This window comes from Myxine glutinosa, chromosome 14 (genome assembly GCF_964187855.1).
Source record: "Myxine glutinosa chromosome 14, kmMyxGlut1.1, whole genome shotgun sequence".
Lineage (NCBI taxonomy): Eukaryota > Metazoa > Chordata > Myxini > Myxiniformes > Myxinidae > Myxine > Myxine glutinosa.
Window position 1 is genome coordinate 2,473,242 of NC_136274.1, and position 19,516 is coordinate 2,492,757.

General features: G+C 41.4%; 1 protein-coding gene across 1 annotated transcript in view; it reads right to left on the minus strand.

Annotated features, from left to right (window-relative positions):
- LOC137440036 (transmembrane protein 132E-like) overlaps positions 1-19,516 on the minus strand; it is a 239,821-nt gene that overhangs the window by 35,722 nt on the left and 184,583 nt on the right. Inside the window, exon 3 of the mRNA XM_078768373.1 lies at positions 3,956-4,145. Within this exon, the coding sequence (XP_078624499.1) occupies positions 3,956-4,145 (190 nt within the window). The remainder of the gene's footprint in view (positions 1-3,955; positions 4,146-19,516) is intronic.

Consider the following 19,516-nt stretch of genomic DNA (forward strand, 5'->3'; position numbering starts at 1 on the left):
AAGGATGAGAGGAGGACTCGTGTGAAGTCGAAGTCAGAATGCTGAGGAGGCGCTGAGAAAAAGGGCACACCAGAGCTCCCGACGTGCAGTCGGAGTGTGGTAATGAAACCAGTGTGTGAAGAAGAAGCATATTTAAGAGAGGAGAGAGGGCAGACCAGGAGGACATGTGTGAGGAGGAAGCATGGTGGAATGGCAGAGGGTCATGGCTGGCTCTGGGCCAGATGAGTGGAACCTTTTGGGGACAAAGAAGATCGCTCTCTGTTCTTTGGCACTCCTTATCGTTACCTCTTGTCATCTTGGGTGCTCTTCATGGATTGCTCTTGTCATCTTGCTTCTGTGTCAACAACAGGCTGCAGGAAGTCCTGCATCTACACTACACGCATCACCAAGGGAAAGTCCTCTCCTGCAATTTAAATGTTTGTACAAGTGTGATTTGTGGTACTTCGTGTGGGATAAGATTTGCTCTTTATTTATTTTTGTGCATATAAGTTTGAATATTCCCTTTTCCTTCTTGATGTTTGTTGATCTGCATGGTTTTTTCCAAACTGCTCATCCCATCCACCTTTCCCGCCTTTTTTTAAATAAATAAACTTTTAAAAAGGTAAGAAACGTGTTTAATCCATTTGTCTCCTGTCTGTGTTGCCGTCAATGTTGGCTCATTTTGGCGGCATGGGGGAACGGTAAAGAGTAGATTAATTAAAGTGAACGCAGTAATTTGAAACCGTTTGGCCATGTGCAAGACGAAATATCCCGGCACAGGTGGACCATATTAACGGAGGCTTGCTGACGTGACAATATTGCCAGGTGAAGATAAGAACGATTTTGTTGATATAGTAGCATTAAATAACCAATAAATTTCGATTTCCTATCACACAGCATACAGGTGAGAATTACAGCCTGTTCAGGTTTTGGATAAAATGATCAAACCACATATTTAGGTTTGTTTGATTCAATGAAAATATAAAACAAAGTGAAAATGAAAATATCAATTGATTTTCAACAATGAGCCATTTTTGATAATTCTCACATTTGCTACATCATTTTATGGCCTACAAGCTAATATAAGATAAGATGAAATAAAAACGACAAGACCAAAAACAACTAGACATGCGCAATCACAAAGCGATCGCAGATTATTGATTCAATATCGCAATCACAAAGACCAAAAACAACTAGACATGCACAATCACAAAGCGATCGCCGAGTAAGCGTTCTCTGGCACCCAAGATCCAATGATGCCCACATGACCTTTACCTTCAACATTTATGGATCGAGTGTAATAAAGACAAGTCAGGAGACGACGATGGTTCACGAGCGAGCGGTATTTAATGACAAAGGACGGACTATCAATTCGATCGTCACGATCGTCACGATCATCGACGATTGATGCATCAAATCGGGACCATAATCAGTTATGAGGTTAGTTAGCTACACAATACCGAAAATTCGGTTTGATTCCGACAACTTTGAAAATTTGACCTTTGTGGCCTTCAAAGGTCAAAGGCCGAAGATTCTGAAATTTGTTGGAGAACTTGTATTCCGTGATGTATGTGATAATATAAGATCATGTACGACATTTCACACTATCAGGAAGCGAACAATGTAATAAAACCATCAAAAATCGACTTTTCTAAATTTCGTGACCTTGTGGCCTTGACCTTGGGGCGAAAATGAAAAATCGAGCTCCGTGGGGCTAGACACATGACATTGGCCTAACCAAATACCGAAACCCCTGTCAAATTCCACCAACTCCCTCGGAGAAGATGTAGCTTGAACTCGATTACCCCCCAAAAAGACATCTTTTTCGGGTGCGGCTCCGCCCACAATGGGCACAATACGCCCACTCTGGGCAGGACAGACAGACACACAGACAGACGCACACCCATATAGTGGTCACTTGATAACTCATGAACCAAAATGTGTCTCCATCTCAAATCTATCCATACAACTCAACATCATAAAAATCAGAGGAAAATTATTTGAGTGATGATCAAAACAAAACAGTGTTCGAGTAATGATTTTGTTAATTAGGTCATAATCCGAAAAAAATAGGTCATGGACACGAAACAAGTATCAGGTGCACAAGTTCAGTGCAGGTACACTAATATGATACAAGAACATATTGTAAGGCCAAGCGGTCTGAGATTCTGCATTGACCAAAAAAAAACGTGTTTTTCTTTTTCAGACCGCCATTTTTACCTTGACCTTTAACCCAAAAGGGTACAATGTAAATTATGCATAAATGCACCTTACTGTGTGTTATCCAGAGTGTACCTTTGTTCCGATTGGACAAACCTTAGGCGAGTTATGGGGAAACATGTTAAAATGTCTATAGTTACGTCATGACCTTCAAAATTAGGTCAATGTGAAAAAAGTTTTCAACTCTGCAAAGTTTCCATTCCGATTATTGATTCAAAATTTCATTCCGAAAATCCAAGTCAGCTCAAAGATAGAGCTCGGAAATTGGGAGTGCAGGAAGAAAAAACAAAACAAAACCAAATAGTGGTTTCCTACTCCTAAGGGTTTGAGAAACTCTGGGATACCAATAAAAATTGGGGCACAAATTGTCGAAACAAACCCAACAACAGGTTTAAGCCACTCCACTCCCCTTTCAACCCCTCATCCTATATAGGGGAGGATTAATAACAACAAGTTCTCAACCATCCTCTCTCGGTCTGTTCAATCCCAACCTTTCCTCGATGTGAAAAAGAGCTTCAACCTGGCAGTGCCACACCATTTCAGGTCATCCTCCATCTCCCCATGATATTTTCTATCCTCATCAACCTTTGTGACCTTCCCCTTGTATCTCAAGGTTGCTGTGTCTCTTTCCATTTTTTCTCTCCTCCTGTTCGGTCGTCCTCTTGTTGCGTCCACGTGTTGTCCCACTGCCCCACAATCAGTCTGTCGCCTTCTCCATTCTTCATCGTGCTCTTCCATGAGTCTAGACTTGGTGAACAAAAATAAACAATACCTTGCTAACGTCTCAAAACAATGTTGACTTTTTGCTGAAGGAGTCTTGCTGCTGAAGGAGTCGTAAGGCGAGGATTACACTGGGTGGTGTAACATCACCCGTCTGATGGAGATAGATAGGGATTTTGAATTTAGCTCGGGTGCTAGAACGCATTGGCCTAGTCGACGTGAAAGACAACATGGGATTAAACATATTAAGTTTTCAACTTAACAAAATAATATGTATAACAATGTATCAGAACAACAAGATGAAACATGCCAAACAAACATATTAAGTACAATGGATGGCACCATGATATGACATTGATGATGCTTAAGCTGACTTGGTGCACTAAGGAGTTTGGAAGCATCATCACGAAATGTCTCCCCAGTGAGGCCGCCATCAACACCTCGTGCCAAGAAGTTGTTACAAATGACATTGCAAATGCACATCATCGATGTGACTGCTATTAATGATGTCATTAAATATCACTTGAGATGATAGGCGATGCCACACAATAACATCTACTGCCTTGGACGAAACGAAAAACGTGACAAATAATACAGGTTTGCTTAATGCCCGGAACACTCAGCAACGACGCCGATTGTATTTGTCATTGTAGAACGCTTCTACAATTATCCTCAAGGATGCCATTTTACTGTCACGCTGCACTCGGAGCAGACAGGGAATTCGGTCGTGGCACATTTCCAGAGGTAAACTTTTGCACAAGAAACGATGGGGGCCTTGATGTCCATTGCGCAATTAAGGCAGCCGGGTTCGGGGCCTCTCGACCAAGGACCTCATCCTGGTGGCCCCGCATCAGACATCAGTGTAGGTTGGATCAAATTGAGCTTTGCAGACAAGACAAGCACATTACCAGCTGCTCCAATCGAATAACGCAGTTGATACGAGCATTGCCTCTGGATACAAATTCCAAAGAAAAAAAAGACTTCGGTAAACTCACTGCTAGCTAGACTTGAAAACATTCAAAATGAACGTTCTCACCTTTGTAAGAGGGACAATTGCCCGAATGTCTCTCAGCGTCACAAACATCTCTGTGACGACCCTCTTTTCATCCAGTGGAATGTTTTTCCCATTGGAGTCCACCTGCCACAAAATTCTCCGAGTGACGGCAGCGCTGGTCATGTTTTCGATCTCGAACAGCAGATGGGCTATTTCTAATGGACCATCACCTCTGTGGCAACAAAAACACAACAGGATACGTACATTTACCAAATCGTTTATGTGGACAAATTCATTCTGATAACATGTCTGAGATTCTGTGCTCCCAACGAAGTCCCAAAATGACTCAACAAAAAGTGAAAGCTGCGGCTCATCACAACACGGCACAAAAGGGGCAGAAACTGCTTTTGTCCAATTGAGATTCATTAGTACATTCAATATATTCCCAGCAGAACTGGTAAGAGTACAGGATCTCTTTCTTAAATCATCTGGAAAAGCTTCCAAAAGAAGCCACAAAGGTCCTGCCTTGGAAACACAGGTGATTTGAAAACCACGGGACTGTGCCGTGCGCGCGTTCCTGTGTTCCAGTCAAAGGTGAGAATTGTATTCCAGTAAAAGCTAAACATGACATAAGAACACCTGGGAATCCTGCAAATATTGCTGCTTACATTACATTGTCATTATGGGATATTATAAATTAGGGTTATAAAACAAAATGGAGTTCAATGGTAACCAAAACAGAACAATCAACATCCTTTATGTAGCCGCTATAAGTTGAACATCAACCCGAGCTCTTCTTCCAATCGTTTAATGAATATTTTGGTTTGAAGGGAACACAACATAAGAAAAATGGGCAGCAACATGCTGTAAATACAATAGGAACAATAATCAGGTAAATAATGATTAATAACAATCAACCTCTTTGGTAAGCAATACATTTTGATACACTAACATGTGTACCAACAATAATAGCCGTGTACTACTTTAACCAATATCATCAAGAATACCGAAATGTAATAAAGAATCACATAGGTTGTTACCACGGATCTCCCCGGGACACTAACCTCTCTGGCCCTCTTCAAAATCCAAGCGTTCTCCGAACATTTTCCTACATGCCTCCTGCGCCTTTGCTACCTCTTTCTTTGCAGCCTTCTTGGCTGCCTTATAACTTTCATGCTCTGCCTTTTCTGCCCCAATACCCTTCGCCTTCTGCCACTCCTTGAACTTCTTCCTCTTCTCGTCAATCTTCTTTCCAACTTCATCATCCCACCGCCATGTTTCCGAGTGCCTCGGTGGTCCTTTTGTCCATCCACATACCTCACCAACGGCTCCCAACAGACTATCTTTCATTGACATCAAACCACTCTCAAGCTCAACCACATCATCCTCTACCCTACTCAACCTCTCTTTTAATGCCTCCCTTACTGTCACCTCTTTCAACCTCCACACCTTCATTCTCGGTTGGTACTTCACCCGCCGAGCTCTCCTCGCACCTTTCACCCTTATGTCGCAGACAACCAAGTGGTGCTGTGAAACAGCCTCCTCCCCTGGGATCTCCTTTGTGTCCCGAAGGTGCCCCCTATCTCGCCTACGCACCAGCAGGTAGTCAACGGTTGTCGTCGACGCACCTGACGTATATGTAACAAGCTTATTATCCCCTTTCTGGAACTGAGTATTACAAATCAACAAATCAGCTCCATCAGCAAACTCCAAAATCCTTTCACCTTCTCCATTTCTCACACCATATCCGTAACCCCCATGAACTCCCTCAAAACCGTCCATACTCCTTCCCACATGTCCATTTAGGTCTCCTCCTACCACAACAACTTCCTCATCTTTCACGTTTTCCATCAGCTTCTCCATAGCACACCAGAACTTGTCCTTCTCTTCATCGCTTCGACCAACCTGCGGAGCATATCCCGAGATGACGATCACCAAGAGCTTTCCAATCATCATTTTCACCATCATCAACCTTTCACTCACTCTCGTCACACTCACCACACTGTCTACAAACTCCTCAGAAAACAGGACACCAACACCATGCATGCCTTCTGGGCACCCTTGCCACACAAACTTGTATTTCTGTCCCTGCCTACCCTTCACCATTCTCACACCACTTCCCTTCCATCTCGTCTCCTGCACACAACATATGTCCACTCTTCTTCTGACCAATACTTCCACCACTTCTCCTGATCTCCCTGTCATTGTCCCTACATTCAATGTCCCAAATAACAGAAACCGATCTCCACGTCGGGCATCAGACGTTTCGTCGTCCTAAATGTTGTGATTTCCACCCTTGCTTCGATCGGGTTCCCCACCTTGAGTTTTGACGAGAGGGAGTGGAGTCCCCCACGGGGTACTTCGGGCTGTACCCTGCCCATATGTAGTTGTAATTGTCATGGTTCTCTTTTTGTGGCAATGTTGTTATGGCCAGATGCCCTTCCTGACGCCAACCCTTTTAGTCGCCTCTTACGACACGCAGGGATACGGTGTACCTATTCTAAACCGGGGTACACTCCGGGTTATTTACTACATGTGTTCGGTTATAATTTACTACATGTGATCACTTATAATTTAATTACTACATGTGCATTATAATTTAATTACTACATGTCATTAGTTATAATTTATTATATGTGATCACTTATAATTTAATTACTACATGTGCGTTATAATTTAATTACTACATGTCATTAATTATAATTTACGAAATGTGATCAGTTACACTTTACAACATGTGAGTCACAATTTAATTCCTACATGTGATCAGTTACAATTTTCTACATGTGATCAGTTACAATTTACGACATGTGATCAGTTACAATTTACTACATGTGATCAGTTACAATTTACTACATGTGATCAGTTACAATTTACTACATGTGAGTTACAATTTAATTACTACATGTGATCAGTTACAATATACGACATGTGAGTTACAATTGAAGACAGCACTATATGAACACGATGGATGAGTCACGAGTTTTGTGTCTTCCAGGGTTTTCGAAAATGAGAGCATGGAAAGTAGACTAGGAGAAGGCGTTTGGAAGCTAGTTTTTGGGAAGATTGAAAATTTTAAAATTTCTGTTGAAAAATATTGAAAATGATGGAGTGAGAGGGGGAGAGGGGGAAGAAGAAGATTTAAGTAGAGAAATTTAAGTAGGGCACTGAATAAATTAAGAATGAGTTGAATGAATAATGATGATTGACATATTCCGTCTGTCTGTCTGTCTGTCTGTCCGTCCGTCTGTCCATCCGTCTGTCTGTCCATCTGTCCGTCTGTTCGAAGGTACCGCAAAAACGGCTGAACCGATCGCAACGATATTTTGGGTGGGTAATCCTGGTATCTCCTGGAGTAAAATAGGGTATATTGTTTTTCCAATTTCAACTTTGGCCTCCAGCATTTTCAGGTTTGGACTCCGCATAACGTTATTTTCCCGGGTGCCACACAAACGGCTGCACCAATCGCTGCACAGCTGCACTGATCGGCTGCACCGATCGGACTCGGTGACCTCGGACAAAGACCTTTTATAAGGACATGGGTTGAATCCCCGCTTAAGAGTATGCCAACCCCCTCCGCACCATCACGGTCGTCTCTCCAACTCACAATCCCACGAGATATGTGGAAAGGACGACCCAAAATCCAATTAACTTCTTTTTGATTCGTATATAAACATCATTAAAAGTAAATAATGACCTCCGCCAAAGTTCAAACGACGTGAGTTTAATCTCTACATGAGAGAAATCCACATAGCTATTTGGGCGGTGTATAAGCTAGCAGATCGCTGTCTCCATCGATCTTACCAAGGCCTTAACACCTATCACTCAAAATCCTTTTAACTGTTGATTTGGTAGTTTTTACAATGAAGGAAACATTAACAATGTTGTTAAAAGTTTATTGTGTGATTAATTTGTGATTGGAGTTATGTTGTTTGGAATGAAAAAAGAGATATCGAGTTCAAGTGAATGACGACATGCCGTGATGGTTTCTACTTTCTGAACGTGAACTTAAGCATGAACTTAAGCTTAAGCATGATCGCCATATGCAGATACGCCACGGACCCACGATCTATGTTTTTATACATGAACGTACCCGTTTGTTTGCGAACGGGTACGTTTTTCATGGAAGTCCTTCACGAACTTGCTGTCCATGTCTGACGTGCGACTGCGGGTGCCACAGGAATGTGGAATTTATTGGTTTCATGCTTTAGCATTCGCCGTATCTGCATTGCCTGTTTGCTTCTGGCCTCCCACCCGTGCGTAGAACGGGTATCTCACTCGTTGTTATAACTTGAGGTCGTTTTGAGAAGGAAGAAATGAAAAAGGTAAAATTTTGAGGCAGGGTAGAAAGGGACAGGTTTAATGGTGGCAAAGGATAGCAAGACGTGGGTGAGGGGCCACGTCCTGTCAATCACCTCGTCAACAGAAAGCAAGATAGACAAAGAAAAGGTAAATACGTTTTTTTGTCAATTTTTCATTTGTATTAAACAAAAGGTATCGTCCAAGGAAGATATTAAAGTGAGGGTGATGAATATTATGGGATAGATGGGATTAAGACACAGTGAGTGGGTACGGATAACAGTTGGGGAAAAAACAGGTAGGCCTACTCGTGCCAGTCGGCCAAAACTAAACTACACGAGCCTGAGATTAATTAACGCGATCTGTTGGCAAAGGCCCTTGTTAAGAAGCCATTTTGTTTGTGGTCATGATCAACAGGGCATTATGTCACGAGATGTGGTTCAATCCCAAAGGAGATATTTCACCACATCCGAATCTGCAATTGTTAGAAACAATTTGTTTTACATGCATACTCAAAGCACAACGATATTCGATACAACGTGTGTGAATGAGATGCTTAATTGGTATGTTTGCGGAGTGCTCATTAAAGATTAGGCTTGTGCCACCCTTCATTTGAACCAATTTGTAAGGGAAGTCGCGCAATGTGTCGGGGAAACTCTCCGAGGACTCCACAGCTGTCGTGACAGAAGGCTGCGGCACACATGGCAAGACGTGATGTCTAAATCCCTAATCTCAAATGTGAATGCTTCACAGGTGATGCCACAGGAATAGGTGACGACACCTCTGCCACGGTGGCACTGACTGACTAGCAACCAATGCCAAGAAGGCTTTATTGGTATAACGCAGATAAGAATCGAAATTGGGGAAATGCTATTTGAAAGCATGCATTAAAATAATGAAATGATGGATAAACTTAAAGAGGTACTGCACACCTGTTTTATTTTATTTTATTTTTTATTATTATCATTTTTTTAATTATTATTGTTAATACTAGCAATGGTACCCACCCTACGGGCGGGGCTTCAATTGGGAGGCCCAAATGAAAAGGCAAAATATCAGAAATTGAAGGCTTTTTTTTTATTTTAAACGATTCATATGAACATCCGTTAAATCATATCACATGCAAATCAGCAAAATTTAAACAGTATTTGTAGAATTTCAATAAAAGCCACATCACTGTTCATATCGGTAAATATTATTCCATCGTGTTTGGAAAAACTGAAAAATTGGAAAAATTGGAAAATTGGGGGAAAAAATGGAAAAACAATTTCGCCTATTTTACTCCAGGGGTTCCCAGGATTACACACCCAAAATTTCGTTGCGATCGGTTCAGCCGTTTTTGCGGTACCTGGGAACAGACAGACAGGCAGACAGACAGACGGACATTTGGTGAATTATAGTAAGATTATTCTATTATTATTTTTAGTATTTTTTTTTTTTAATCATTATTATTATTTTTATTATTTTATTATTATTATTATTATTTTCATTATTATAATTATTTATTTTATTATTATCATTATTACTATTTATTTTATTCTTATTACTTTTATTATTATTAATTATAATTATGATTTATTTATTTTTATTATTATTATGTTTCCACAAGGAACACAGCCAAAGGGTGGTGAAACCACGACAGTTATTTACATTTAGTAAGGAGTGCTGCCGGGTGCTTTGTCCCATGATATGTACGTTCGATGTGCTGCATCCAGCTCATTTAAGATTTCATTCCTATTTGGCTCGTGAATCGAGGAAATCCAGTACGGCTGTGCATATACCATCTGTGCAGACAAAGATAATCAGGTTAACCAATATTTAACACCGACCTGCACTCTGGTCTGTTTCCACTAATGTGCCTGTGAACGAGATAGCACTCTCTTTGAAGCATAGCTCACCTGTATACTCAATTGAACACAATAATTAATGGTAGCTCGAAATGATAATGTACGTGGCTGCTGCTTTACAAAAGATATCCCTGCCGAATCATCAGATAAACAATCGAGGTTTCAATCCAGCTAGTTCATAACATATATAAATTATGTGCACATATGTGTGAGAGAGTATACAAACACACACACACATACACACACACACTCACACACTCACACACTCACACACTCACACACTCACACACTCACACACACACACACACACACACCAGAGAATGTGAAGTTGTTGCATCCTAGAGAGGCAAGATCACGATGCCAGAGAATGTGAAGTTGTTGCATCTATGAGAGGCAAGATCACAATGCCAGAGGATGTGAAGTTGTTGCATCTATGAGAGGCAAGATCACAATGCCAGAGAATGCGAAGTTGTTGCATCTATGAGAGGCAAGATCACAATGCCAGAGGATGTGAAGTTGTTGCATCTATGAGAGGCAAGATCACAATGCCAGAGAATGTGAAGTTGTTGCATCTATGAGAGGCATGATCACAATGCCAGGGAATGTGAAGTTGTTGCATCTATGAGAGGCATGATCACAATGCCAGAGAATGTGAAGTTGTTGCATCTATGAGAGGCAAGATCACAATGCCAGAGAATGTGAAGTTGTTGCATCTATGAGAGGCAAGATCACAATGCCAGAGAATGTGAAGTTGTTGCATCTATGAGAGGCATGATCACAATGCCAGAGAATGTGAAGTTGTTGCATCTATGAGAGGCAAGATCACAATGCCAGAGAATGTGAAGTTGTTGCATCTATGAGAGGCAAGATCACAATGCCAGAGAATGTGAAGTTGTTGCATCTATGAGAGGCAAGATCACAATGCCAGAGAATGTGAAGTTGTTGCATCTATGAGAGGCAAGATCACAATGCCAGAGAATGTGAAGTTGTTGAACGTATGAGAGGCATTATCACAATGCCAGAGAATGTGAAGTTGTTGCATCTATGAGAGGCATGATCACAATGCCAGAGAATGTGAAGTTGTTGCATCTATGAGAGGCAAGATCACAATGCCAGAGAATGTGAAGTTGTTGCATCTCTGAGAGGCAAATCACAATGCCAGAGAATGTGAAGTTGTTGCATCTATGAGAGGCAAGATCACAATGCCAGAGAATAATGAAGTTGTTGAACGTATGAGAGGCATGATCACAATGCCAGAGAATGTGAAGTTGTTGCATCTATGAGAGGCAAGATCACAATGCCAGAGAATGTGAAGTTGTTGCATCTAGGAGAGGCAAGATCACAATGCCAGAGAATGTGAAGTTGTTGCATCTATGAGAGGCATGATCACAATGCCAGAGAATGTGAAGTTGTTGCATCTATGAGAGGCAAGATCACAATGCCAGAGAATGTGAAGTTGTTGCATCTAGGAGAGGCAAGATCACAATGCCAGAGAATGTGAAGTTGTTGCATCTATGAGAGGCATGATCACAATGCCAGAGAATGTGAAGTTGTTGCATCTATGAGAGGCAAGATCACAATGCCAGAGAATGTGAAGTTGTTGCATCTATGAGAGGCAAGATCACAATGCCAGAGAATGTGAAGTTGTTGCATCCTAGAGAGGCAAGATCACAATGCCAGAGAATGTGAAGTTGTTGCATCTATGAGAGGCAAGATCACAATGCCAGAGAATGTGAAGTTGTTGCATCTATGAGAGGCAAGATCACAATGCCAGAGAATGTGAAGTTGTTGCATCCTAGAGAGGCAAGATCACAATGCCAGAGAATGTGAAGGTGTTGCATCTATGAGAGGCAAGATCACAATGCCAGAGAATGTGAAGTTGTTGCATCCTAGAGAGGCAAGATCACAATGCCAGAGAATGTGAAGTTGTTGCATCTATGAGAGGCAAGATCACAATGCCAGAGAATGTGAAGTTGTTGCATCCTCGAAAGGCAAGATCACAATGCCAGAGGATGTGAAGTTGTTGCATCTATGAGAGGCAAGATCACAATGCTAGAGAATGTGAAGTTGTTGCATCCTAGAGAGGCAAGATCACAATGCCAGAGAATGTGAAGTTGTTGCATCTATGAGAGGCAAGATCACAATGCTAGAGAATGTGAAGTTGTTGCATCTATGAGAGGCAAGATCACAATGCCAGAGAATGTGAAGTTGTTGCATCTATGAGAGGCAAGATCACAATGCCAGAGAATGTGAAGTTGTTGCATCTATGAGAGGCAAGATCACAATGCCAGAGAATGTGAAGTTGTTGCATCTATGAGAGGAATGCTCACAATGGCAGAGAATGTGAAGTTGTTGCATCTATGAGAGGCATGATCACAATGGCAGAGAATGTGAAGTTGTTGCATCTATGAGAGGCAAGATCACAATGGCAGAGAATGTGAAGTTGTTGCATCCTAGAGAGGCAAGATCACAATGCCAGAGAATGTGAAGTTGTTGCATCTATGAGAGGCAAGATCACAATGCCAGAGAATAATGAAGTTGTTGAACGTATGAGAGGCATGATCACAATGCCAGAGAATGTGAAGTTGTTGCATCTATGAGAGGCAAGATCACAATGCCAGAGAATGTGAAGTTGTTGCATCTAGGAGAGGCAAGATCACAATGCCAGAGAATGTGAAGTTGTTGCATCTATGAGAGGCATGATCACAATGCCAGAGAATGTGAAGTTGTTGCATCTATGAGAGGCAAGATCACAATGCCAGAGAATGTGAAGTTGTTGCATCTAGGAGAGGCAAGATCACAATGCCAGAGAATGTGAAGTTGTTGCATCTATGAGAGGCATGATCACAATGCCAGAGAATGTGAAGTTGTTGCATCTATGAGAGGCAAGATCACAATGCCAGAGAATGTGAAGTTGTTGCATCTATGAGAGGCAAGATCACAATGCCAGAGAATGTGAAGTTGTTGCATCCTAGAGAGGCAAGATCACAATGCCAGAGAATGTGAAGTTGTTGCATCTATGAGAGGCAAGATCACAATGCCAGAGAATGTGAAGTTGTTGCATCTATGAGAGGCAAGATCACAATGCCAGAGAATGTGAAGTTGTTGCATCCTAGAGAGGCAAGATCACAATGCCAGAGAATGTGAAGTTGTTGCATCTATGAGAGGCAAGATCACAATGCCAGAGAATGTGAAGTTGTTGCATCCTAGAGAGGCAAGATCACAATGCCAGAGAATGTGAAGTTGTTGCATCTATGAGAGGCAAGATCACAATGCCAGAGAATGTGAAGTTGTTGCATCCTCAAAAGGCAAGATCACAATGCCAGAGGATGTGAAGTTGTTGCATCTATGAGAGGCAAGATCACAATGCTAGAGAATGTGAAGTTGTTGCATCCTAGAGAGGCAAGATCACAATGCCAGAGAATGTGAAGTTGTTGCATCTATGAGAGGCAAGATCACAATGCTAGAGAATGTGAAGTTGTTGAACGTATGAGAGGCAAGATCACAATGCCAGAGAATGTGAAGTTGTTGCATCTATGAGAGGCAAGATCACAATGCCAGAGAATGTGAAGTTGTTGCATCTATGAGAGGCAAGATCACAATGCCAGAGAATGTGAAGTTGTTGCATCTATGAGAGGAATGCTCACAATGGCAGAGAATGTGAAGTTGTTGCATCTATGAGAGGCATGATCACAATGGCAGAGAATGTGAAGTTGTTGCATCTATGAGAGGCAAGATCACAATGGCAGAGAATGTGAAGTTGTTGCATCCTAGAGAGGCAAGATCACAATGCCAGAGAATGTGAAGTTGTTGCATCTATGAGAGGCAAGATCACAATGCCAGAGACTGTGAAGTTGTTGAACATATGAGAGGCATGATCACAATGGCAGAGAATGTGAAGTTGTTGCATCTATGAGAGGCAAGATCACAATGCCAGAGAATGTGAAGTTGTTGCATCTATGAGAGGCAAAATCACACAATGCCAGAGAATGTGAAGTTGTTGCATCAATGAGAGGCATGATCACAATGCCAGAGAATGTGAAGTTGTTGCATCTATGAGAGGCAAGATCACAATGCCAGAGGATGGAACACACACAACGTTGAGAGCCATTTCTCGATAAATGTGCACAAATATATGTCAATTATTATTGATTAATCAATTAATTGATTAATTATTTAATTATTCACTTCATGATTTCATTAATTTTTTTAAAGTTACAGTTTCGGATTAAACGGTGGTGGCTGAGGTATTCTATTAGCCAATTGATTAATTATTGAATTATTTTATGATTATTATTTATTTATTTTCATTATTAATTGTTAATTTATTTTCTTTCTCATCTGGGCAATATCTCAGGCACCCTTTGAGCTAGGAAGCTAATATTTGGACATGATAGTGACCAAGTCATGTGGCTATAAAGGCTATTTTTGATTTATTGATTAATTAATTAATTTATTACATATTTATTGATTAATCAATTAATTATTTAATTTTTTTGATTAATTACTTCTTAAATTAATTTTCTAAAAGTTATAGCTTCAGATGAAGCACTGGTGGTTTCGGTATGCTATTAGCCATTTGATTAATTATTTTATTATTTTATGATTATGATTTATTTATTTTCTTTCTCTTCTGGCTATTATCTCAGGCACCTTTTGAGCAAGGAAGCTGACATTTGGACACGACAATGACCAAGTGATTTGGCTGTAAAGGCTATTTTTGATTTATTGATTAATCTGAATTGATTGAATTGAATTCTGAATTGATCTGATCTGAATTGAATTGAAATTGATTGATCGATTAATTATTTAATTGTTCAATTTATGACTTCATTTAAAAAAAATTTAAGTTACAGATTCGGATGAAACGGTGGTGGTTTCGGTATTCTATAACCAAATTGATAAATTATTTAATTATTTTATGATTATTATTTATTTGTTTTCATTATTAATCATTTATTTATTTTCTCTCATTTGGCAATATCACAGGCACCTTTTGAGCTAAGAAGCTAATATATGGACATGGTAGTGACCAAGGGATGTGGCTATAAAGGATATTTTTGATTTATTGAGTCATCAATTAATCGATTAATTATAATTAATAATCATGAATCGATTATGAACAATAAATTAATCGACTAATTATGAATAATAAATTAATTATTTCGATTAATGACTTATTTAATTATTTTTCAAAAGGTTACAGCTTCGGATGAAGCACTGGTGGTTTAGGTATGTATGCTATTATCCAATTGATTAAGAAAATATTTTACGATCATTGACTATTGATTTTAATTATGCAATTAAATCAATTATTGAACACCTCTCCCACCCAATACAGTCTCCATGAGCTGCACGGCGGTATTGCCGGCCATCGAAGGCGCCCCGGCGATGCCGCGCTGGAGGATATTTAATTATTTGGCATGGGGCGGTGTACTTTGAATGTATCTGTGCTTGTTTTTGTTTGTTTTTAGCAGGACTCAGTCTTTCAAAAACCGTTTTCCAGTTTATTGTTGTCTGGGGAAGTGAGTTTTTCACTGTAAACTAATTACAATACCTGAAATAAAGTAAAAAAACCCACACTGCTGGTTAAGTTACTATTTAGAAAGCATCCATGGAGCTAGGTGGTGAAGCGTCGGCAGGACGAAGAGGGGGAAAGCCAAATTCAATTTACCTGAGCTCCTCACCACATACAAGGCTTTCATCCGCAGCTCAATGGAATACTGCTCTCCCCTCTGGGCTGGTGCTCCTGCCTCACACCTAGCTCGTCTTCACGCTGTTGAAACCAAAGCGTTCAGAATCATTGGAATCTCCCGCAATGAAGCTAACTCCAAGAGCCTTTCACTCACTCACCGCAGGCAGGTTGGTGGTCTTTCCGTCTTCTACCGACTCCTCTCTGGCCTTGCCCCCCCAGCTCTCTCTGGGCTCTGTCCCCCAAATATTCCTACACGTCGCACAAGATCTGCCTGCAACCCTCTTATGGTTAAACTGCCAAAATCAAGACTCTCTGCTCACCTTCACTCCTTCATTCCTCTTTTCTCCCGCCTCTGGAACAAACTCCCTCACTCTCTTCAATCCCACTCCACCCTCCAAGTCTTGAAAACAGCTGTTCACCACCATCTCTTATCTTCCCCCATTCAAAACCTTGATCTTTTCTACCCCCACTAATTTCACCCCAAATCCACTTTTTTGAAATACCAACTTCTGTCCTGGAAGTCCTTGGTGTCCTTGTGTTTTATACTTCTCCCACCCCCCCCCCTTCCCACGCCTCCTCCCCCCAAGCCCTCTCCCTCCCACACATCTCCCTGCTCTCAAATGTTGTTTGTGCGCTTCCCCTTCTCTCCCCATCTTGTCTTCCGCTCCCTTTTTATATCTTTTGTTTGTCTGGTTGATTTGTTTGTGAAATAAATGTCAACTCTTTCCCGAGCCTCGATTCAGTATACAAAAAAAAAAAGGCCACATTGTTGTTTCTGGAGGGGTTCCTGCTTACAAAACTGCTCTGCATTGGCTCGTTATCCTGATAACTGGTTAATACATCAACATTCGTGGATTTTGTCGCAAGTCCTACTATCATGCAACCTCTGCTAATCTTGGTTACTGCATTGTCTTGGCTCTTCATACTGGCTCAAACAACTGTACATCAGTGAAATGTTGGTACACCAGGTATTGTCCAGGCAGTGATCTGCAGCGGCCAAACAGTCCAATCCAGTGTCTAATTATGCCTGAGAAATGTGAAACCCTCCTTCGGTTTGTTTATATTCCTTTGCATTTTCCTTTCTCTTCACATCTCAAATCATCACCTTGGATTACGTTTCTTTTACATCTCTGTCATTGCCCTCATCTTTTTATTTCCACTTTCCCTCTAATCCAATCTGACATGCCACTCTCCCTGTGACATGTGGCCTTTTTCAACAAAACACCAGAATTTTAAATTCACATTGGCAGTCAATCTCACACCGAAACCAGAACAACTCCTGATCATTCAGTGCAGCACATTTGCCAGGTCGCTAGCTGTGCTTGGCATGGTATCATCCTTAGAGGGAGTAGATCTGAGAGCTCATAAAAAGCCAAATTTCTACATCATGCATGAGCCTAAAAAGTCACTTTTAACCTTTCATGATTTCCTGGTACCCTGGTATATTACATGCACATGCTACGTATAAACCTCAATCAATTAAAAGTTTGTATGATGAAAAACATTCCACAAATTTTATTTGGCTTGCATGAATAAATTATACAAGGTTTATGACTTTGGAATGAAATGCCTTTTTTTTCTTTTTTTTCTTTTTTCCTTTTGTATACAAGATCGAGGCTCGTGAAAGAGCTAACATTCATCACACAGAAAGACAAACCGACACATAAAACATATAACATGGGGAGCGGTAGACAAGATGGGGCGAGAGGGGGAGGAACACAAACACAACATCTGAGAGCAGGGACATCGAGAGATATGTGGGAGGGAGAGGGCTTTGGGGGGGAGGCATGGGAATGGGGGGTGGGAGAGGTATAAACCATATGGACACTGCCGGGACTTCCACGAAAGAAGTTGGAATTTCAAACAAGGTGGATCTGGGGTGAATTAGTGGGGGTAGTAAAGATCAAGGTTTTGGATGGGGGAAGATAAGAGATGGTGGTGAACAGCTGTTTTAAAGACCTGGAGGGAAGAGTGGGATTGAAGGGAGTGGGGGAGAAAAGAGGAATGAAAGAGTGAAGGTGAGCAGAGAGCCGAGATTTCGGCAGTTTAACCATTAGAGGGTTGCAGGCAGATCTTGTGCGACCTGTAGGAATATTTGGGGGACAAAGCACAGAGAGAGCAGGGGGAGCAAGGCCGGAGAGCAGTCGGTAGAAGACAGAAAGACCACCTACCTGCCTGCGGTGAGTGAGTGAAAGGCCCTCAGAATCAGCTTCATCGTGGGAGATTCCAATGATTCTGAAAGCTTTGGTTTCAACAGCGTGAAGCCGAGCTAGGTGTGAGGCAGGAGCACCGGCCCATAGGGGAGAACAGTATTCCATTGAGCTGCGGATGAAAGCCTTAAGTATGTGGTGAGGAGCTTAGGTGTGCCGAGGAAGGACTTCACACGATGGAGGATGCCCCGTCGGCGACTGGCTTTGGAGGCCTTATTCCCAACAGAACAGTTTGGGGCACAATGATCGAGCAGATTCTAGTTTTTTGGGGAGATGGGAAACAGCAATTCGATTCGGAATTAACAAAGAAAAAAAAACACCCGAGGAGTAATTTAACTAGAGAAGGGGTGAAAGTCAATAAGTTTTTTCCTTTTTCCCCATTGACTTCAATGTTAAAATTAATGTGTCCGAGAACCACCCTTTCACCCCTACTATTAGGTGCCCGATATTGGTGATCATTAGGTGCCCGATATTGGTGATCATTAGGTACCTGATATTGGTGATCATTAGGTACCTGATATTGGTGATCATTAGGTGCCCGATATTGGTGATCATTAGGTACCTGATATTGGTGATCATTAGGTGCCCGATATTGGTGATCATTAGGTGCCCGATATTGGTGATCATTAGGTTCCTGATATTGGTGATCATTTGGTGCCCGATATTGGTGATCATTAGGTTCCTGATATTGGTGTCTTGGTGATCATTAGGTGCCCGATATTAGTGATCATTAGGTGCCCGATATTGGTGATCATTAGGTGCCTGATATTGGTGATCATTAGGTGCCCGATATTGGTGATCATTAGGTTCCTGATATTGGTGTCTTGGTGATCATTAGGTGCCCGATATTAGTGATCATTAGGTGCCCGATATTAGTGATCATTAGGTACCCGATATTAGTGATCATTAGGTGCCCGATATTAGTGGTCTATTAGGTTCCCAATATTGGTGATTATTAGGTACCCGATATTCGTGATCATTAGGTGCCCGATATTAGTGATCATTAGGTGCCCGATATTGGTGAGCATTAGGTACCCGATATTGGTGATTATTAGGTACCCGATATTCGTGATCATTAGGTGCCCGATATTGGTGATCATTAGGTACCCGATATTGGTGATTATTAGGTGCCTGATATTGGTGATCATTAGGTGCCCGATATTAGTGATCTTTAGGTGCCCGATATTGGTGATCATTAGGTGCCCGATATTGGTGATCATTAGGTGCCCGATATTGGTGATCATTAGGTGCCCGATATTGGTGATCATTAGGTGCCCGATATTATTGATCATTAGGTGCCCGATATTAGTGATCATTAGGTGCCCGATATTGGTGATCATTAGGTGCCCGATATTTGTGATCATTAGGTGCCCGATATTAGTGATCATTAGGTGCCCGATATTGGTGATCATTATGTGCCCGATATTAGTGATCATTAGGTACCCGATATTGGTGATCATTAGGTGCCCGATATTAGTGATCATTAGGTGCCCGATATTGGTGATCATTAGGTGCCCGATATTAGTGATCATTAGGTACCCGATATTGGTGA